At 37.5% G+C, this 23,368-nt stretch overlaps 1 protein-coding gene across 2 annotated transcripts in view; it reads right to left on the bottom strand.

Moving 5' to 3' along the window:
* The window catches only part of MICU2 (mitochondrial calcium uptake 2), a 143,737-nt gene that overhangs the window by 48,533 nt on the left and 71,836 nt on the right, over positions 1–23,368 (bottom strand). For both annotated transcript variants that reach the window (XM_027884367.1, XM_027884359.1), the window contains exon 2: positions 14,948–15,095. In XM_027884367.1, coding sequence (XP_027740168.1) covers positions 14,948–15,071 — 124 coding nt within the window. In that variant the 5' untranslated portion in view covers positions 15,072–15,095. The remainder of the gene's footprint in view (positions 1–14,947; positions 15,096–23,368) is intronic.

Below are 23,368 nucleotides of genomic sequence, written 5' to 3'. Positions count from 1 at the left end.
CAGCCTGTCCAGATCCCTCTGCAGAGCCTTCCTGCCCTCCGAAAGATCAACACTCCAACCCAACTTGACGTCATCTGCACACTGATGGAGAGTGCACTCAATCCTGTGGTCCAGATCATCAACAAAGATATTAATCAGGACTAGCCCAAATACTGAGCCCTGGGGAATACCACTAGTGACTGACTGCCAGCTGACAGGACATTCACCACCACTCTCAGGGCCATCCAGACAGTTTTTTACCCAGTAAACAGTGTACCCATCCAAGATATGAGCAACCAGTTTCTCCAGGAGACTGCTGAGGGAAGTGCTGTCAAAAGATTTACTAAAGTCCAGGTAGACAACATCCACAGCCTTTCATCCACTAGGCAGGTCACTAGCGACATTATTTCAACTGTTTTGTTTATGAAATAGTTTGTTTCTTCTTAAACTTACTTATCCAAGTACAGACTTCAGGATAATGTTGATACTGCTTATTTCTAGCAGAACAGAAAAAACCTCCAAAATCTAATATTTTTATATATTTTAAAAATTAAAACTGGAAATATTTTGTGAAAATATTGATTTTATTAGTGGTATCTGCAGGAAAAATGAAGTGCCATTACTGCAATTCTCTTCAGATATCAGACATTTATAGTAGTTGTGTCCAAGCACTAAATAGCTGACATATTAGTGCATCTAGGCAATTTAGTGCATCTAGACTGCAGTGGGTAAGTAACCAGGAACACTGACATTTCACATAAATTGAGTTGGTTCTCAAGAGTGCTGTAAATATAAATAGCTACTTAGATCCAGTTTAAATAGTAGTTTGCTTTTTTCCCTGTTTCACCCCATCACATATCAAAATTATTTATGCCATCATTAATACTTTCTTTTTTGTTATGTTTTGTATTTTTTTAAAAAGATTAATTTACTTCCACTACAGCAACATACAGTAAAAAGTCTTAAAAAAATGGCAAAAAGTGTCAAAGAGGTGATAGCTGATTGGAAAAGTACAATGGAATTTTGCGAGAAATACCAATTTTGGAAACTTTTCATTCACCACATCTAAGCAATGCCTAGTCTGACCTTTGGAAGGAAGAAAAAAGAGAGAGAGAGGTGACATGTCCTTCTGTATTGCTATTGAGAAATCTGGAAATCTCAACAGCAGGATGCCTGATTTCTATTGCTGCATTATTCTAGTGATGGTGATAGTCACGGTTCATTCTCCTAGTGCCTTGTCCTTTCATCAAACATATAGAATTTGCGTCCTTCAGGATTGCCCTTCATCCTCCACAGCGTAAACACATGCTTTCCAATGTTTTGTTGCTCTCATTTCCTCCCCAGTGGTAACATTCTAGGGAATACAACACACACAGCACCTTTTTGGTGATTGTGAAAGATGGTCTTGGGAGTTTCAGAGAAGCTTGTGTGAAGACCCAAGAAGTGGGGCTCCCCCACGGTTAAGGGAAATTATCTCATTCACAGAATAGTGGAAAGTTGGAATGGAGCTCTGGAGGTTATCGTGGTGATTAGAATGTCCTCGTCTTCTCGTGATGACAACAAAAAGAAGCACAAAGCAAGGCTAGTCAGGGTAGTTTGCACAAGACCCTGTTCACTGGGATTTGCAGACATTTGTTTCTAGAAGGCTTATAAATAAAAGACACCTCTCTAATTTGATACAGTCACCTGACCAATCTTTCCAATAAGAAAATATCAATCTATGTGCTTTTGTAACATACACTAACACCAAATACATGCAGTAGTTCGTAGGTTTTGCATGGAGCTTTAGGATTTTCCTCCCTTGCTTATATCAAAGGCAACAACATTCTTATGCAGTTGAAGGCTGTACCCTGGCTTCAATTCTCACTGAAAACCTATGAAAGATAAGACAGCATTTTTGCATTATTTATCAAGATATGAGATCACTAAGTACTGGATTTAACAGTGAATTGGGGCATTTTACTGAAAGGAAACAATTCTGTGTTGGTAATTTAAGTAATGAGAGTCGTGTGTTTAAGCTCAAGGCCTGGGACATTTTGTCTTGCTGTCCAGAGCACAATAAACACCAAAACCTTACTATGATTCTCTTCCACAACGTAGGACCCATTCATAAACATGCAATTTACAGCGACTAGTTGTCTGAGGGCATTGTTTTTGAGTTTACAGAACAATTACTTTGTAAATTATAACCAATATTCTGCTAAGGAATTAAGGGATTAAGTGAACACCCACTAGATGGTGTTCAATTACTGCACGGGGTGACCAGGCTAGTTGCAACACTAGCTCTTATTCACCTCTGCTTTGCAGCAGACAACAAATACATTTGTATTAGAGGACAAAAAAGGGATGAAATCATTCTACTAACTCGAAATTTGGAAATGCTTTAGTAAATTATTTACCATGTGTTAAAGGCGGGTAAGTGGAACTTCTAAAACATATGACAAATATAAACAAAAGAAAGTACATGAGGTTGTTTTGGATCCACTTGCTATTAGTCTTTAGTTTTACTCCAAAATCTTGTATTTTTGCAATTGATGAAATTATCCATCTGTTCTTCACCTTCCCAGACTCTGTTGATATCATCCATTGAAAGAAAAGGGTTAATAAACACTTACCAAAGGAAAAATATCCATTTTGCAATTAGTTTTATTAAAAGGATAAACTAAATTATCAGACGTCTAGTCCAACAGAATCTAATGCATCACTTTCTTTTTCAGCAGAATATTAACAATTGTAACTAATTCCCATTAGTGATAGTGAATCAGTGTAAGAAAGTAAAGAAAAAAGAAGAACATAATAAAGGTGCTATTTTAAGGGAAGAGACTTTTGGCATAGATGCAGTATTGTAGCACTTAATTTCAGGTATTTTAGATTCATGGAGATTACAGCAGTGACTAGTGATAAAGGGAATTGCTGTTCAGAGTTGAATTAAACTAATACTGTCATGTCAGAATTTCCAGAAGGAACCTTTTCCCCTTATAAGGCTCTGAAATTCAACCTTACATGAAAATTTTAGGAACGCCATTTTAATGCAGACGACACCCCAGTGATGACATTATTTTTTCCAATTGCCATCGTGTGAAGATTTGGAAATTCTAAGAACCATGTTTGGGAATTTTCCTACAGAAGACTCTGTGTACTGCTTTGGGCATTTACTGATCCTGCAGACTCATACTTAATTTTTCGTAACTCTCCAGGTTCAAGCATTATCCCAATCTCTAGTTTTTCATTCCTTCTTCCTTCTCTTTTATTCAGAGTGCCTTTCAGTGGCTGACTTGCTTTTCTTCAGCTGATGGTCCACGTCATTCTCACTTTTATCTTTAAATGAGCCAGGAGTTTCTTTCCACTTCTAAGATTAGCTCACTCTGTTATTAGTACATACAGAAGCTCTGAACAAACCAGTAACAGCCCCTGCTGAGTCTGACTTGTTTATACCTCATTAACATCTGCCACCTAGCAATTAACAGATGTTTGGGAAGTTTTCCTACAGCAGGGGCTCCAAGGGTGCGTAAATGATAACAGGACGCTCCTGTATTTTAAGCTAAGAAAGGTTTTAACCTATTTTTGTCACACAAAAAGCTTAATAAAGAGATCTAGTTTTGGTTAATTTCTGAGACCATCACAATGAAGACTGTTGCATGAAACTAATTTGAAACACTGTCTTTATTCATTAGATAAGGCGGTAACGGGAAGAGGAGTAGGGTCTTAAGACTGGCAAGAACCAAAGTAAAGAGAAATCACAGAAGAGCTTAAAAACAGATGTTAATTATGCCTTACTGCAGTGGCCAAAAGAGTTTGGACAATTTGTAACTTAGAGAAAACCAAATGCCGCTAATACTACATTTAAAAATAAATTACAGATAATACCATGTCCGTCAGCCTTCCATAGCAGTAGGAAAGAAAGTTTGTGCACCAACTAGAACACCTCCTTTACTTTGGAGACCAAATAAGAGAAGATAAGCCATCACTTGACCCTTTGACTTCAAACTCCTCACATAATGAAGAAAAAAATCTATTAGAAAGAAAAAAAATCTAGACAAAGAAGATCAAGAGTTTCTTTCAAAAAAACAAGTTATTGTTTTCTAGAATTGTCTTATTTCATTAGAAAAAAACCCTTTCTCCCCTGAATTCAAATAATCTCATGAAGCAAACTAAGAAAGACATTTGGCTTTACCCTGGCTTTTATTTTACATTCTAATTTTCTGAAGAACTTTGATCTTTTTAAGCACCAGAGGAAACACTGTAATAGGTCAAGACAGAAATAGAACAGAAATATTTATTCAGTAAATGTAATGAAGAAGGCAAATCCAAGTGCAGAAATACACTTCACATTAAAATTCCCACTAATGCCTTATTTAACTTGTAGCAGCCTTCAGTTACACTGTGCTTCTGTGTCCACTGCCTCCAATTATACTTGTGCTGTCTACTTTCTGCCATCCTCAGATTCTCTGACAAAACTGCTCCTCCAAGAGCAATAGTGGACTGAAAACATGAATAATTTTTCCTGTTCTCCTGCAAAGGTGTACATTACCAAGGGGCATCAGGCCCTTGGCTGTACATAACCTTCTAAAAGGCCATTCTTTGCCAGACCTCTCTTTTACTGTTTTAATCACAATACCATGATTATGTAAAAAATGTCCTTACCTAAGAACACAGAAAATCATTTGCTCTACCCCAGTACCCTTAACCATGGCAGACACATGGAGGTACAAATGAAGACCAAAGCACCTGTGGTGCCAGAAGCTGTTCTGCACATAGTGACAGCGAGTGGAGCAGAGGAGACGTGCATTTCAGCATTTTGCTCTAGTGAGCATTGCTTTGTACCATTTTTCTCCTTGACTGAAGCTGCAGTTCGACATTCAGATGTTTCAGCAGCAGTATTAATTTAAGAAGTTCCTGACTTCAATCCTTGTTCCACCCCTTAGCCACAATGACTGCTAGTGGATTGTGCTGTGAGCCAGGGAATGATGCCGGCTTTACAAAGAGAAATTAGACTCAGAAAAGCCTGGAATAAAGATACCTAAATGCAGCTGTGGAATGGATGGCCTCACCCAGCCAGAAGTGACAAAAATAAACTCAGGTTTGCTTAACGTGACCAGTGCTGAATGGTAAAATAATTACCTATAATGAACCACAGGGCTAAGGTTCCAAAGAAAAAAAAAAAAACACTTTTTTAAGTAAAGGGAAATGTTAGCACAAGAGTAAGAAGGTTTAAACAGACAGTGACTAATTTCAAGTTTGATGTCAGAAGAGTTTTTAAGCAACAGCAGAGATGTTGTGTCAGTATCTTGCAATATAAGCAGTGGTTAAAAATGATTTTAAATCTAGCATGAAAAAATATGTTAGAGGTCTATATTTTAAGTTTTTAAACTGCTAAAATAGGAGCTGATTTTTAGAATATATATGATAAATTTTGGCACACTGTGAAATGCTAAAGATAAGTCCTAAGCTGTGAAGTATCTCCCTAGTAGAGGATACAAATCCATAAAAATTTATAACAAGATATTACATGTTAATTCAGGTGAGCTGTGGCAATAAATCCGAGTGTTCTTCCAGTGGTACAACCAATCAGATATCCTATTTCCTCCTTACAGCAATACTGGACATAAGCAATAGCAATTGTCCTCTTGAAATGAGCATTAATTTTAGCTGCAGAGGAAAGATATTGAAATGAAACGTGAATCAGATTTTAGGTAGGCTTTTTACAATTCTCAAAGTTGGTGCAATGAAAAGCAAACAATAGAGAGCTTTCTTCTAGTGAAAGCGTAGAGTCATTTATGTTGCCCACTGTACTTTTAAAATGACCATACTGCTTTAAAAGCCTCTCTTACTTTTTTCAGCAGCAGAGACTGCCTTTACCACCATACACATCACAGAAAATGTTTCTCTTTAGCCAACTCAAAGAAAGCCAGAGAAGCAGATGAAATTTTTGAGCATTAGGTCTTGTATTTTCTCCCAAAAAAGAGACAGTGAAACAGAAGTAAGCTCTCACATTCTCTATCACCAACAAACCCACAGAGAAGAAATAATTGCTATTGTCAGGGTGTGGATGACACACACACATATGCGCACCCCGTCCCCAGGAGAAACAAAAACGAAAGAAAAAAACATTTGTAAAGGAACAAAAAAAGAGAAAAGTCCTCTGTTTTTTGGAAGGGCAGTTTCTCTGGTGGGATATGTGGCTTACTAAGCACTTGCCAATACCAATGCAGCAGCACGATTTCACTGTCTCAGTCATTCCAGTAGTACCAGAGGTATTGGCACAAAGGACACACACTCAAGACTTGAAAAGAGGGCTGACCTCTGGGAAAAAGAGCTGTATCATTCTGAAGACTTCAAACATCAGCTCTTCTGAAAAACAACTGGAATAGGTTAAACAACAGCAAAAGGTAGCTGCCTTGGCAATGTGTTCTATCTAAATGCCATGCAAGAAGCTTATTTCTAAATTTTTATTAAGCCAGGTAAGGTTGCAGCTCTTGGTGATCAAAGTCCCTGGACACTGGCATTTTATGTACACTGATCAGCTGAAAAAAGCAGCTAGAAAAACCAAGAATGGCCAAGTAGGATGCATTTAGGTCTAGCAGAAAAGCTGGACTGCTTTTTGTCTGGTAAGCACCAAGGCAAGATTTGTTGGAAAATGCTGTATCTTCCCTTAGCTATGTCTGAAAAATCCTCATACTTTCAGCCTTTTCCAGGTCTGAGAGGAAAGATATTTAATAAAAGACATAGCCAGCAGAATGACCAGGTGCTTGCCAGCATTATGAATGGTGGTGTGAGGACTCAAGCTCTCTGATGGACCAGACAACACTAGAGGATTGATTTGATTACTAACAGTTGGCTCTCATCTGTATTCTCCTCTGCAATAACAAAGCTGGTAAGCCCAAGGGAGGGCACTGCCATATAAGCAGGTGGCTCTACAAGAGCAACCCCTGTGTTTTACACATGGAAAAAAAGTCTTTGAACTCACTATTTGCTTTTGTTTCACAGCAAATGAGAAAGGCTACTGAGCACAATCTGTGCTATAACCCACTGCAGGTGCAAGGCTGTGGAGCGAAAAACAGAGCGTAACCTGGCTAGTTTCACCCTTAGGGAATCGATGCCAGTGTTTTCCAAACAGGGAGCAATGGAACTTCTCAAAGCTGCCCCTGGAGACCCCAGCTGTTTGGCAAGTAAGGACAGCTCCTCTCACCTACCAAAGCAGGCTGCACACCTTGCCTGCTGCTATTGCCTAGAAGGAAAGTGATTGATACTCCATGGTTCTACCTTAGACATTTTTTAAAAACTCACAATGTAACATTTCATATGAGAACAAGCAGGGGCAAAACCAGCCTATATCAAGATTGCTCAAACAAGGATAAATCATATGACTAATATAATAAAAATTCAGCACTGGCCTAAGGAAAAGCACAGAACCATCGGTACCAAAATAATTACAAACAACTAGAAATGTGAGGCTAGAACTCATGCTACATTTTGGCAGGAACCCGACCTGCACTCCTGGCACCTGCTATCCTCCACCGAGGCTCCGCCAGATCCTCATCAGTTCTTAAATATCTGAATACAACCCAAGGAATTTTAAAAACAGATTGTACTTCTTTGGTACAAACCAATACCTGTCTGTGTTAAGAACATATGTTGCAAGAAATTAAAATACATTTAAGAGTGAAAAAAATCCACTGAGTCTGATTTTCACGCTGTATCTGTTAAGACTTAATTGTCAGCTAAGCAGGAGCTTTCAGAACTGATTAGGTTCCGCTGAATTTATTAAAAAAATAATACTGAAATAATCTGTCAAAAAGTATTCAGAACCCATGGCAAAACGAATCCCAGAGATATTTTCTGTGATATGTTGACAGAATGTTATAAAAGGAGTTTAAACAGTGCGTGAAGTTCTACAAAAATAAAAACATCTTTACAAATAGGGAAAATACTCTGAGACCAAGAATGATTGTATGAGCTCTTGAAATTTGCCCATAAGTATTATAAAAGTCACTTCTCTGCTAGGTATTTTAAATATCATAATCGCATGTCACAAAACCGAAATACTTCACTAAGGCAGAAAGTGTTGCAAGACTTCTGAAATTCTAAGGCAGATGATGTTTATACAAAAGCAGACTCCTGTTATTAATAACCAGATCTTTCCATTACTTGCACTACAAGTATTCTGTATGTGCACAATACATTTTCATTCATTTCAAGGAACCTGTTTTCCATTCAGATGCCATTAAATAACCAATAACTTTCACACTTTAAATAACTAAATCCTTCAAGGTGTGCAGTGAGACCACTTGATTCTTGCTCTCAACTCTGCTGAAGCCCGATCAGTTTTACTATCAGTACTATTTCTGGGGTGAGTTTTTAATGGCTTTTGTTCGTTGGGAAGCTGTAATATATCTTCTCATTGCCAACTGTTTTTCAGAAAGCTAAATAGCTAGTAATGTATTTTCAAAACAGAACATTTTGCCAAAGCTTTTACATAATCAGTATGCACTGCAGTCAATCAAGATAGGAACTCTGATTCTGCATCACTCTTCAGCCAGTCAGCAATGCCACAAAGGGAAAAATAGGAATCAGTCACAACAATGCAACAAGCTCACTGTAACCTTACTGTTGTCTCACACTGACATAACCACAAAAATATGAATGAAATTAATACAATGTCAGTATAAGTTTAAGAATCAAAAATGTATTCTCCTATTTGACCTTACAAGGAATGTATCTCAGGGTACCTTCCTCACTGTCTTGCAACACGGTTGAAGCATGGAAATGGAACTGGAGAAAAAAAAAAGGACATCTTTTCCCTGTGCTATGATATGCTAAAACATGCTTCTTCTTAAATGTTTTTCTCCATGGTTCCCCTTTCCACTGAGCACCCCTGCTCAATCCTTCCTCCTGCCCTCCCAGCAGACCATGCACTCCTCCTTGCTGGTGCAGCTTCAGGGGCTACGGTGCTGGAAGGCAGCTCTCTCCTAACACCTCTGCTCTCACGGCAGCTCCTCTTGCAGCTGTTTATCGTCTGCTATTTTTCGCAACCTAATAAATTTTTCTGAGAAATGCGAGCAAACAAATAAGTTGGTGAGTGGCCAGTGGTTAATACACCAAAAAAGCAGCCTGGCTTGAATGCTGTGGTGAGCAAGACTCCTTTTCCCCTCAAGAATCCTGTCTCTGATTCTGTTACATAGTACCTTGTGATGCAACCACTATGAAAATGCCTCAGTGCTTATTTTGATTTTGCAACAAAGCTTATGTCCAGACATAAATGCACATTATCAAGATTATAGGAATTTCTGACATATTTCTAGATAAAAAACTATTTACTGCCAAATTTATTTTCATGAAGATCATCAGTGTTGCATCACACAGCCTGTGTAACTAAGTTATCAGTTTTAACGTATTATTGCTGAGGACAAAAGAAGAAACAAAGAAAATCTTATTTAGCTTATCTATCTAAAATAATTGTCTGAGGTACAACATTTTATCCAGAACATCAATTTTAATGTTGTTTTTGGACACTTAAGGGGAAGTGAAAGGTCAAATGTATACAATATGTTAATTTGAAGACTTTCATAGGGTTGTGATAGGAATGCTATTTGAGTGGTGAAGGATAGTTGAAGATGAAAAATTCACAGTATGGAAAGGTTACAAGCAGAAATCTTCAGTAATCAATGTTTATCGTTGCTTGTGTCTGCAAATTCCTTAACAGAAACATTATTTTCCTTCGCCCATAACACCACTTTAAGAAATGAGTAAATAATGATGACTAAGAAGCTTTGGCTAGAAATGGCTGATTTTGTTTCATTTCCTAAAATTCAGAAGAGATTCATATAATGACCTTAAACCATCGTGTTGCTTCTTTGGCTTGGCTTCACCTTCCATCTAGCACTAGGCAAGGGGTCATCTCTATCCTGCTTACCCCACCTTGCAGAGTTCTCTACTGTGTTTGGAGGACCCGTGAAACAACATATCTCCTAAAAAACCCACTAACTGCAGAAAGAAAGAGAAAACAATTTCTTTGTTAGCACATTAGAAATTCGAGAGGATTTAATTCAGTTCCCAGCAGTATCAATGGCTCCTTGTATAACATTTCAATCCTCATTTCCCATATGGAGCTTCACCACTTAGACAAGCTTAAATTTTATTCTTCGACTCCGAATCCTAGATTTTAGATCTGACACTGATGCACAACTCATATCAGTCTGATTAGTTATTACATATAAAATTCAGGTGAAAATGAAGACACAAATATAGGCATCTGAACTCCCAGTAGAAGCAAAAAATTCAAGATCCAGAAATAAAAAGACTGACTCAGCTTGTTCTGAAATGCTAATCTACTGATTGGTCCCTCTTGGCTCTCCGAACGCCACCAACTGCACCAGCATTGTCCTCAGCTAAGGACAATGGAGAACTCAATTTTCTAACAACTGCAGCCTTGCCCTATATCCTTTCCTCAGATTCACTCACAGTCATGACCATGCTGATGCTGCGACAACATGAAGCCACACATCACTCCAGGCCTGCAAACATACCACAACTTTGTGCCAGCCATGTTTTCACAGAAAGCTTAAACAACTTGAGCAACTTCTCCCAGCAAACTTGCAACACACTAATACTCACTGACAGTTAGGACTCTGCCATGGAAATACTGCCTCTGGCACCCTGCTGCTGTAGAACACAGGCAAATCTGTTTTACTGCAGCTGAATAAGTGAAGATGCTGTGATACATTAAATCTGGACTGGGTTTATACAGATAGATCAAGATCTTTATTTACGAGGTATCAATTGTTATTAGATGAGCTAATCTGAAGGCTTGTCTTCTACTTGGAAAAAGAACAATCTTCTCCAAAAAAAAATGAACATAACAATGTTCAGATCCAATGTACTGCAAAATCTTCAGTTTCTGAAGGACTCTTGAACTTGTAGTCCTTTTCAAAAATTAATACAGATTTTCTTATATATCCTACAACAACAGCACATCAGAGATGGTATTTCCATGGAGAAGTTCTAACACTAGCTGTCTAATCTGGAATATGAGCCTAAGTATGCACAGCTGCTTAAGACACAAGTTTTACATGAATGGTATCTCAAAAGTACTCCTGCATTGCAATGAAAATTCACCTGAGTTTTATCCTTCCAATACCTGTTATCTTAAAAATGCTAGAATTTCTGATGCAACACAAGTTCATAGTATTCTTATTAGATATTACTAGACTTTGTGAAATATTTTTCCATCAGAATAAGAAGAGTAACAGAGAACACTTTTACATTAAACTATCTTCGCATTAGGTACGACGGTTTACATGAACATCCCACAGATTATCCAGAAGAACTTGGCTGGTTTTGCAATGGTTTGCCCCACATCCCTGTGGTAACATTGTTTTAACACAAGATTAGATGGCACATAGCTATGAATCCAAAAATCCCGATGGTGCATTTAGAATGGACTGCACTAACTAGCACAAAACGCTGCTGTAGGTGTTTGGTACTGGCACAAATGCTGTGCCACGCTACCACGTCTCATTTACTGTTTGCCACAGTTTATAAAGAGGTGGCTGCTTCCTTCCATGAAATAGCTAACAGCGATAGAATTAGTCAAATATTTAGAAAGTAACTCAATGTGAAACACTGCCTCTAAAAGCAAGCAAATTTTTTTGGACAGTGTCTTTGCTCCTTTATAGAGCTCTTTGCTTTGTCAATATGCAGAACAAAATAAGTCCGTCAGGAAACTGCATTTGCTACCAGCCCATTCTCTGTAGATGGCAGTACTGTAAATATTTTTTTCATTATCACCCTGTCAGTAAATAACTTTGAAGGTGTGATTTAATCAGGAGGAATGCCAATATTTCACAACTTTTGGCCTACCTTAAAGCAAACGAGTAATAGAGAAACCTATGCACCACGAGACAAACGAGCAGAAGTAGTGGACTAAGGTCTATCAAATAGGGTTCAAGATCACTTTGGTTGAATGACAGTTGATATATTTGCAGTACAGTTCATCTGTTTTCTTATCTGGTAAAGCATTCTATAATGAATCAAAATTTATTGCATGTTTTGCAACCTTGTCAAAAGGCACGCCTAAGATTTTTGCTTCAGAAATAAATTCCACCCAACTGTGTACAGGAATTCACTTGACAATTTGGACATAGCTAAAATATTTTTGCATTTTCTAATGCCAGCACTTTTGATCTAGCATCAACAACTCATCTGGTTTGCACATCACTACATTTACTTTCTACTAAATTCAATTATGATTAAAAACTAACAGGAGATTTCAAAGTAATTCTCTAATGACAACTACCCATGAGCAAAAAACCCCAAGGCTGTTGGCCAAGAACCCCTGTTCTCAACGCATAACTGCTTCTCATCCCCCTTTTTGCTTGCTTTTTTCCCTTTTGTCTTTTTCCCTGTTTATCTCTGAACAGGAAAAAAGCAACAGAATGTCGTGATCAACCTCAGTAATATTTTTTGGTGTACACAAGTAAATTGCTCATGAGGTTGGTCATATGTTTCTGCATGTTGCCAGTAAAAAAAAGACAGCAGAAGCAAAACTTTAGAACATTCCCAAGCTCTTCACATTACTATAAACAGCATCCAATTGGCAAACTCCAAGTAAATATTAATGAAGCTGAACGGTTACAGCCAAAGTGCTTCACATTTTTCTGAGTTTTTTTTTTTTTTTTACTTATTAGCAATTAATCAAAAATAGGTAGAGAATAACCAAATCATTACAGCTTGAAGTTCAGTGTTACAAGACTCACCATTTGTATGCAGGATCACATATTAAAATGGCATCTAAGTATGTAGTAAGTGAAGGGCTTTCGAGGATAAGTGGTGGCATGCCTGTTTTCCTTTCTACAGGCACTGTTCAGGGTGAAAGAAAATCATTTTTATCATATAAGCAGAAAGTTTCCAAAAATAATGGCTGCTTCACTATGAAGTTCACTATCTTGATCTACTCTGAATATACCAGGACAGACACTTGAGATAGGTCTTTTTATTATCCTCACATGAAACTCTTCCAAACACAATGAACAAACCACTGCCTTTAAAATATTGCTAACTCCATTTTCCTCTGCTATCAAATTCCATGTCTGTTTGCAGTTACATGAAAACCTGAAATCCCAAGCAATATGACTTCAAGAGAATTGCCTACCATTGTGTTTATGATGCTGGCCAAAGAATCAACACCAACGATGTTTAAAAAAATGTTAAGGAGCATTAGATACAAGTATTAACACTTTTGTATTGATCATCTATGATGCTATTGTTATAAGCCTGACCTCAATTTGAAATGCTAAATATGCACTACTGCAAAGACTTTTTTCACTGTCATTATTCATGTCATTATTCTGTTTAATGCTGTTTCCTACTCATATTAGCAAAGCAACTGAAAAGAACTGGGGTGCATACAAACAAATATTACCACATACCACTTCATTAAAAACCTGGATGTGTGCTATTATAGTTGGAGTAACCAGTTAATATGTATGAACTGCTAAGACCGGAAAACATTTATTTCTCCAGCCTTGTTTTCAGAGACAACTGTCTGAAATCTACACTTCCAAAACTAAAAATTTCTTTATTCACTGTCTTTCATATTGGAAAACTCAAGATAAAATCCCTCCTAGGTTTTTAACTTCATGATTTAAGTTTTGAAGGGGCCAGAACTCTAACACCCATACATTAAAAAATACGGTATTTTGAAAATCTTCATGACTGTCAACAAGGTCATAAAGTCCTTCTAAGGATTTATATTCAGCTTTGTGTAACATTAGAAGCTGTGTGTCAGCAGTGAATCCATGTATCCTTATCACCTATAGATTTCTGGCAGACAAGGGGAAACTTCTTTTATTACAGATACTTGTGTCCTGTTCTTTGACCACTTGCAGCTCAGTAAACTTTGTTCTGTCCTAGGTTTTTCATACGCTTGACCCAAAGTACATTCAAGTCTCCTTCTTTCTCCCTGTCTCTCAGGCCTTTCCACAGTACCTTGAATTCCTTTCTGCATTTCCTGTTCAATATCCCCAAGTCACTGTGACATTTGCTGGTAGGTGGGCAGAGCATCCCATGGTACGAATGGCTTTTGCTAGACAACCTGCTCTCTGGTTGGTATGTGCAGATTGCAGCAAACAATTACTAAAGCTGAGATTTCTCCCTCTTTCCCTCAGCAAATTCACTAATAGAATATTTGTCCTCTAAGTGACAATCCCCTCTGGAACTTGGAGAACTTAACCTTTCTAAACAAACAAACAAACAAAAAATCTTGGAAAAATTGTAAAACACAAACTTTTTTAGGAGAAAAAACTCCCCATATATAATTTTAAAAAAATTATTTTAACATGGAAATAACAGAAAATTATAAAGAAGCTTAAGGAATGGGGCAGACTTAATGAGGACAGAAAACCAGGAGAAAAGGAGGATAATAACATGTACTCTTTTAATTTGTGTGCTGTTCCTATCTTTTCAGAAAACATGCTTTTAAGAGTACTTTTTTAAAAATACGCACACAATTTTTATTTGTTCTTAACTAGGTTTTGTATAAACTAAAGGAGATTTGAAACCAAAAACCTAGAACTGAACTGCGTGTTTCATTACTCTCATTCAACTCACTCCCATCACTGCCTCTTCTAAGAAAAAAGGTCACAGAGTGGCCTTTTCACAGTACCGGTGAAGTGGATAGACAGATAACTCATTCTGTTTTCTTTGGCATGTAAGTAAGTAACTGATCAGACACGAAAATTATGTAGAAATGTCATCATCAAGTCACCAGATTTCTAAATCATCAGCCTCACTTTGCTTGTGAAAAGGGTAGTGATGTCTATGAGAATCCATACAGGCAACATTCAGAAATTGGCTTCTGCTGATTTCTGTAAGATACAGGACCTTATCCCAGTGATTTGAAAATTACATCTCCGAGGGGACCTGCAAGTTTATCTTCCTTCACAAATACAATGATAAGAAAACAACTTACGTTCAACTTGATCAAACATTACTGAGAACAAGAAATCTCTCGGTGTCATGTAATATTCTCCTTCATATTCCAGTGATGCAAAATGCATGAAGCGGTGCTTTCGAAGAGACAGTCTTTCATCCATTTCTGCATGAATGATATCCTCCTTCTGAAAAAAAGAAAAAAAAAAATCCATGCAGAAAGACTGTTGCATTTGTAGACCAAGGCTGTGAATAGAAAGAATACTATACCCAATCTTGATTAAACTCAATATTTTGTGGGTAGCCACAAAAAAAGCCTACCAGGAATTAAAGCTTTTATGACACATTCTTAATGAATGGCATGCTTATATGACATACAAAGTATTTTTTGGCTTCATTTTGGCATGCTTTAACAACACAGCTGAGCCAAATTAATGGCTTGCTGTCACCAAGGGCTCCCCCTGCTTCCCAATCCCCTGCTCTTGGCTGTATGGTCCTGTTCCTCCTTGTTTGCCAGCTCTGCTACTTGGACTCTTGCTGAGACAAATTCAGCTCACTAACTCAACTAAAAAACTAAACCCACCAAACAGCAAATAGTATTTTTCCAGGTTAGTGACTGGCTCAGCAAAGGCTGAAATGTGCTCTGTACCTGTGCAAATGACCCACTCCTGAAGTTAATTATCAAGTTGTGGAGCAACTCCTAAGACAGGAGACAAATAATGTTCTAATTTAAATACGGGCTTGTCTTTGAGAGAAGTCAGAAAAATGGGAAAAGCAACAAAAACACCAACAAAAGAGCCAAAGATCGTATCACCAAACCCAGAGATTCAACTAGTCAAGCAAATAGAAACCTTTTAACTCCACCCTTAAATATGGAGAAACTCAGGATAAAAATCATTCAAGTTGACAGCTCCACAAGTAGTAACAACACTTGCTGGCAGCAAGAGAGGACACAGACACAGTGAAACAGATGTTTACATTTTAGTATTTCAGAGATAGTAACTAACAACAGGAAACAGGAAAACAAGAAACTCTAAAATTTAGAACACACACAGTGTGTGTTTGAACATTAATCATGGAACAACAAGTATCATAACATATTATACTTAAGTATAATTCTATGAAGGCTTCAACTTGCCATTTAATCCCATGCTTGGCACTCCTACGTTAGCATTAAGGACTTGCCAAAATACTTCACTGCATGATAGGATACAGGCACCTTGTGATAGTCAATTTTAGTTTCCCCTTGTAGCATGTTTATTTCCCTCAAACCTTGGGTTTCAGTGAAGGGGGAGAGGGAACCAACAACAAGAAAAAAACCCAAATACTCACAGTTTAGATTTAAAACTGTCATATTCTGATACAAAAGGAAAATGAGGGCTACTTCTAAGTATCTGAAGCCAAGATTTCCTTTGGTTTAGATAGAACCATTTCGTACCACTATCACTGCTTTAAGCTTCTTATGCAGTATGGAGCTTCATCATGGCCTAGAACACAAGCGCATTGCTGCGGTTCAGACCTGTGTGTTCTGGAAAACTCTGCTTAAAAACAAGTCTAATGTAGCAGGAACTTTAGATTTATTCTTTTTAAAACTTTAGGGGACAAGTGACTCTGTAATTGCTTAGTTAACAAGACTTAACAAACGCTGCAAATATCAAATGAATAGTTCATAGCTGCTGGGTATTAGCATGCAGCATTCTTATTAAAATCATCTCCTTCTCACAGTAACATGAGCAATTTTTGCCTGACGGCAAATTTAAAAAGAAAATGGAAAATTGCTTCACAGTTGTCCTTTAACTAAAATTATGGAATGAAAAGCAATCATTCTGCACAAATACAAAATAAAAAAGTTCAGACAAGAAGTAAAAAGCTAATCCTACAACATCTTCAAACCAACTGGGTTTTCAAGTTTTTTAAGTCTCACAGTAATTGTCTGAATACTGTCTAAAGCTAAACTTGTTACTGATATCAAAGCACTGAACTTCAGCAATCCACAATTTTAACTGAAATCGACAGGTACAAATTCATGTATTAACTTTGAAGAGTTTCTTGTATTTGGAAAAGAATGTACTCCCATCAGAATTACAATACCATGCAACTGTGGATTCATCAAACCCTTTCTTTTTGTGAAACTAGCATCCCTGATTTGCAGAACAGCCTTGGGTAACTTCCTATGAAAGTCAGCTTCAAATACTAGCACAAATAAGATAAGAAAACCCTATAGGATGAAATGCATCAGCTGGGACATCTCCTACTTTGTTTTAAAAGCTCTTGCAAAATTCCTGACATCCTGCTGCTGTGTGAGAAACTTGGCATCTGCAAAGAGCACTCTGACCCCTCTGGACACGAGGACAAGCTCAGCTAGAGCAGCTACAAGCTCTTTTAAAAGCTGTATCCCTCCCTCTCCTTCATTGTTGTTCTCTTCACTGATACATATGTTTCCAAGGCTTCAGCAAGCAGGGATGCCACATCCACCAAGAACAGCTGGTAAACGACGGAAATACATGGGAAGAAGAAGGGAGCTCTACATTTTTGAAAAAAGATTAGAAGCAAAACTCCCATTTGTTTTGAGAAGAGATAAATAAATGAGTGAATAACTATTCTAACCACTATTCCAAACACCTAAACAAAGATGAAATAAAAATTGCGTTTTGAAGAAAAGGCTGATTCAATCACATAAAATTAAGATTGATCTTCTTTTGAAGTACTCATCTGAAGTGTGTATAGAGGAGCAAGCTCTCTCAACAATTCAGTATCCTTCCCACTTCAGTTAAATCCTGACTAATTTCCAAGTACTTTTTCCTGAGTCATCCAAAGAGTCCTTCAAATAAAAAATATTTGACATTCCTGACATTTCTAAAAACACTGTCAAAGCTCATTTTGCTTATAAAAATGCATGTACTGGGCAAAAAGCAGAGTTTTTCTCTCTAATTGTATTCCACAAAATGAATTTCAAGTAAAGACAAGTATAATGTAGGAAACAATTATGTATTTAAGGCTGAACTTCACATATTAAGGTATCTGTAATCTAATGTCTCAGCAGTTTCCAACAACAGAAATTCAAAGCAAGCTGGATACAAAAATTCAAATTTCAGAGAGGCAATGGGTGAGAAGAATCTATTACTATTGCTCCCACAAGATTCTTGTAAACATAATTTAAAATAACCCTGAGATTGACTTGGGCTTATTTCTGTCTTTAACAGTGTCATATAAGAAGAAATCACATCACAAAAGGCTGTGTGGCATTAACGGTAAGGCTTGGGCTGAAATTCCATTCTTAACTTGTTCAACTGGTGCTCCAAACGCTGGGTGTTCCCACATGCTCCACAGCATCTCTACAGCCACGTGAACTGAGAAGGACGTTTCAACTTTATGGAATTTAGTTGCCTTTGTGGTTTTATGTGAAGCCTCCAATGCTAATTTCAGAATGTCCATGGTAAAGCTATGATAGTTGATGGTAAATTAGAATTGAATTACATAAAAAGGGCTCCAGAAAAATCCAAGTGTTTTGCTCTGCAGTCGACATGGCATGGAATCAGTGGCTGACCAGACACTGGCGTCTACAAGCATTACCAAAGACTGTGGTTTCCTTCTTGGCTTCCTGCACCGAGAAGTGCCTAAGGGCAACAACATTACTTCACAGAATTAATTTTCTGGTTGATATAATTAACCTGTTTTATCAGTCTCCTAATTTAAGATGCTGTTAAAGAATTCATGCTATTCAATCTTCAGCTTTGATTATTTTGGCATGAAAAATAGCAAGCTTAAGTCAAATAAAACTCTTACATTTATTGTATCTTTGAACTTCTTGAAAAAATACAGAAGTGACATAAATAAAACCTCAGTAACCCTTACCTGTGGTTTTAGTAACACTGCTGATCAATGTGATGGCTGATTTTTGGTAACACTAATTCTTCAGCCATTAAAAATCTGAGTCCTTGTGTACAAACTCAAATATTTACTGCTGATTATTAGTCTGAAATGACTTAAAATAGCATATACCCTTATCTCTCCCTTCAATTTCAATTTTGTCTTTCCCTTTCATTCATTTTACTTTTTCTCCCTCTGCATACAATTTGGTGTTTTCATGTGCCTGTGGCTGTCAGGTTTTCCATCTTATTTTTTCCTGCTTTTTTCCAGTTAATTTTTTCCAGTATAATTTTTCTTTCTTCACTCTACTCCTTTTCAGATAATCTACTTATTTTGCCTCTTTGTATACTTTCTTCCATCATCTATACACCTTCTTTCACTTTCCCTTTCCCTTGGGAAAAATTTAAAATTAAGGTATTTAAATTTTTTTTTCCCCTTGTCTGAAAAGAGGATCAATGGTTTTTTTTCTTCCTTTCTTTAATCTGGAAGAATTAACTTGTACCACTCATTTTACCTGCTAAAGAACAACTAAACCAATGTGTGGGATGTAATTAAAATCCAGTTGGTGCCAGCAGGCTCCCTGGGAGCCTTAGGATTGGATCCATTAATTCACACTAGATCTACAGAAGAATTTGGAAACTCTATATCAAATTTCCGTAAGACCGATGAAAACTTTACAGTTAACTAGTGTCATTATTGTACCTCAATTTCAACTCAATCCAATTCAAAATGATCAAAATAATAGAAAATGCAACCCGACCTCAAGTCCCGCTGCACATGTTAACGTGCCCAGCACGCTGAATGCACAGAGGATAATGCTCAGAGCTCAAGGTCTGAAAGTTTTGTATGATGCAAGAATTGAGAGATGAAAAAGACTTTTGACAAGAAATCCATTTGACATAAATATGTGACTTACAGAAAGCTAACATTTAAGAAAGCTCGTATAAGTATGTACAAAAGCGGTTTGTGCTTTCACAATAAAAAAGTGAGCCTTGTATTATGCCCAGTCTTGATCAAATGCACCGGACAAAACCAACATCACGTTAAAGACATAAAATCAGAACCAAAATGTTCTCATGAAGTGAATTGATCTGTATTATATTTTTCAATGTTATATTTTCTGACCTTGCAGATCAAACTGCTAGCCTGGAAAAAAAAGCACTGAACTTATACAAGGCATTTACTTCTTTGGAAGTAAGTTCTAAGAATCTGAATGACTGTTTAGACTGTTTATTTAACTAAATAAACAACAACATGACTAAAAGTTCTAAGAGTCTTGAAATGCCTAAATATGAAAAGGGTAAAAACTTAAATATCTTCTCAGGAGCTACTTCTGAGACAGAGAAGAGACTGCCAAAATAAGGAATGGCGGAGAATGAGAACGCAAAAGTCTAATATCTGGCTGCTCTTAACGCTGCTGATATAAACACTCAAAAATTAGACGAAGCCCTTTCTATGCACTAACAGGTGCCACTTCCCTTCTTTCTTTCAAATAGCTGCTCAGTCAGTTCTGCTGTGCTGGTACTAATTAGTAAGGGTTATGTTTGAAACAGCAGCTGAACAGTTTACTGGTATCTAAACCCCTGACATTTCTGGGTTTAATTTTTCTATCCCACTCTTTGTATTTCACTGAGTTCTGACTAAACTGTGCATACAGAGCAGATCTTCTACTGTTATGAGAACCCACATCAAATTGCGAATTAACTCAAATATGACGATAACACAGAAAACAGTCTCAGTTTATAAGTGTTTTTAATTTCAGCATTTAATTCTAGAAATTTCAGCCTTGGCACAGCTTGTTTTTAAACATAAGCTTAAAACGAAGTAGAAAACTACCACATTTCCCATAACAGAACATTACAAAGGCAGATAAGGTGCCCAAGCTCTAATAAGCCAGGGAACCAGTTAATTTAACAAACCATACATTTTCACATCTACTTGCAAGTTATCACACCGTCCTACTTACACATTTGCCTACTGAGGCTGACACAGCACTCGAATACACCAGTGCAGAAGTACTAAATACATACAGAATGGCAGGGGGACCACACTGATGCCTCACAGGCACACACCCGTAAATGTGTTTGAACGGCTTTATGGGAAAGCTCATCACACTGCTATTGTATTTGACTGTCAGTGGACTCAAGCGAAAAATGTGTTATACCTACTTCTCACTGATCTTTTTCAGTCAACCACTGCACATTAAAATGATAGAATCATAGAATTATAGAATGGATTGGGTTGGAAGGGACCTTAAACATCATCTAGTTTCAAACCCCCTGCCAACTAGAACCAGGTTGCTCAGAGCTCCATCCAACACGGCCTTGAACACCTCCAGGGATGGAGCATCCACAACTTAGAGGCAACCTGTGGCAATGCCTCACCACCCTCACAGTAAAGAACTTCTTCCTAATACCTAATCTAAACCTGCCCACTTTCACTTTGAAGCCATTAACCCTTGTCACATGCCCCTTTAAAAAATCCCTCTCCAGCTTTTGTGTAGCCCCCTTTAGGTACTGGAAGGCTGTTTCATAGGAGAATTGCTCCAGAGCACTGATCATCTTTGTGGCCTTCCATTGGAGTTGCTTCCCCAGGTCCAAGTATGTTGGAGGCCCCATAGCTGGGTGCAGTACTCCAGGAGGGGTCTCACAAGAGTGGAATAGAGGAGCAGAAATCACTCCCCTGAATTTGCTGGTCAAGCTTGTTTTGAAATGCCGTTATCTTTATTTTATCTGCCCATTCTCAATTCAAATGATGTATGGAGTGTCTCTCAGCACACCTTCTCAGGAGGAGCTGGGAAAGGCTCTAAGCCATCTGATTTTGTTTACCCTGAGCTTGCAGATCTTTAGGATTTTCAAGTTAATAGGAGTTTACCCCTTAAGCATGCCTGTGCTGTAGAAGGAAACCATATGCCCTTTCAAATAACTTCTTGCTTTGTTTGAGTAACTCAGATAGTAGCTCTACTTCGTCTGTTCTGAACTGCCTCAAGAGATAACCCATTTATGACGTGGGGTTCAGTTTTAACTGCAGGTCCTTCAAAATGGGACTGTATTTGCTTGAGTTTGAGAAGTGCAGCTTTAAACTGTGGGAATTTTTGCAGTCTGACTCATGCCAACTGCATGGTGCCACGTATTTACCTGATGCCTTATAGCTTTAAAAGGTTTTTACTGTCATAGTGCTTGGCCCTGTAAGAACTGTATAGACAGGGAAAAACGTTAACAGCTTTAATAGCAAGTGATTTAATGTTAGATCAGTTTTTGTTCTGAACAAGAAGACAAATTAATTCTGGACTCCCTGTTTACATGGAAGGCTTTAAACAAGAAAATAAACTGTTTAATGCTAGATGCAGTAAACTGACCTAAGCAGAAGAACGTAGAGTAACTCATGTTCAAAGCTGAGACTGGGAGAAGATGATAAAATGGGGAAGTGACTTTCCAATAGGCAAAATAAGTAGAACAGGCTCAAAAGAAATTTAAAGTGATGAAACACTGAGGATAAGGGAGCTAGACTTGATGCAGCAATACGAAAGACAACCAAGGTACATAATAAACCCCAAAGTAGTTAAGTTTTCAAGATTTCATTTTCTTTTGTAATTAAACACATGTATCCTGTTAGCATTTAATGGTTGTGTATATTTAATATATCCATGTCCATGTATGAATAACAGAGACTAGAAAGAAGATGGCTAATCTAATCTATTTAAGGGCTGAGTAAGAAGTGGTAAATACAACAGAATGGGAATTAAGATAGTAGGGAGTTTAGTGATAATTGGAGGAGAAAAACGAAAGAAAGAAAGAAAAAAATACCAGAATTTGTCTCACAAGCTATTTAATAAACAGCCTCTGTCGATGATTACACACAATTTCAATAGTTCAGTACACCCTATGTTTGCAACAATGTGCCAAAAGCATTCCTCAAAAGCCATTACAGGAGCAAGGTATTTTACAGACAATGTATCATATGCTTCAAGGGAAACACTGGGAAAGAAACTGCCTCTATCATCAGAAAAGACTGTCACTGGCAAGATTCCAAAACAACGTTTCAGAATACCAATCTTGTTTAAGCACTATTCTTAACATGTTTGCACATCCAAAAATGTTTTAAACACTGGCCGAAGACACGGTGCCATCCATTACGGTAGATGTAGAAGAGCCTTAGATTGCTTTTCTCTGCCTGAAATTCACTGTGTGCCAAATGAATTAAAATGCAAATCCCTTTAATTTTTAACTAAGGCACTTTGGACTTGCCTTGCCAGAGAATTTTCATGACAACAGTGGGACAGCATCACAAGAAATAAACCCAGTGCTGCAGTTGCCAATCAGGCAAATACAGCAGCACAACCTATGGACTTACAACTACTTCTCTACCAAAGACAAGCACCCCCAAAGCAGATATATCCTGTGACTTCATCATCCTGGACTAAGAACTATGTTTCTGTATAGAAGAGTAAATACAACTCAAACCAGACACTTCCACAAGGCTTAAAATTGCTTATATGACATGATCAGAAAATTGGGGAAAAAAAAAAAAAAAAAAACACCACAAAAACAAACAAACAAAAAAAACCCCAAAAAACCCCCAAAAACAAATA

Source organism: Empidonax traillii, unplaced genomic scaffold, assembly GCF_003031625.1.
Source record: "Empidonax traillii isolate 1590-97213 ecotype Southwest subspecies unplaced genomic scaffold, ASM303162v1 scaffold9:size3134949, whole genome shotgun sequence".
Classification (NCBI taxonomy): domain Eukaryota; kingdom Metazoa; phylum Chordata; class Aves; order Passeriformes; family Tyrannidae; genus Empidonax; species Empidonax traillii.
This window is presented reverse-complemented; position numbering and strand designations above follow the sequence as displayed.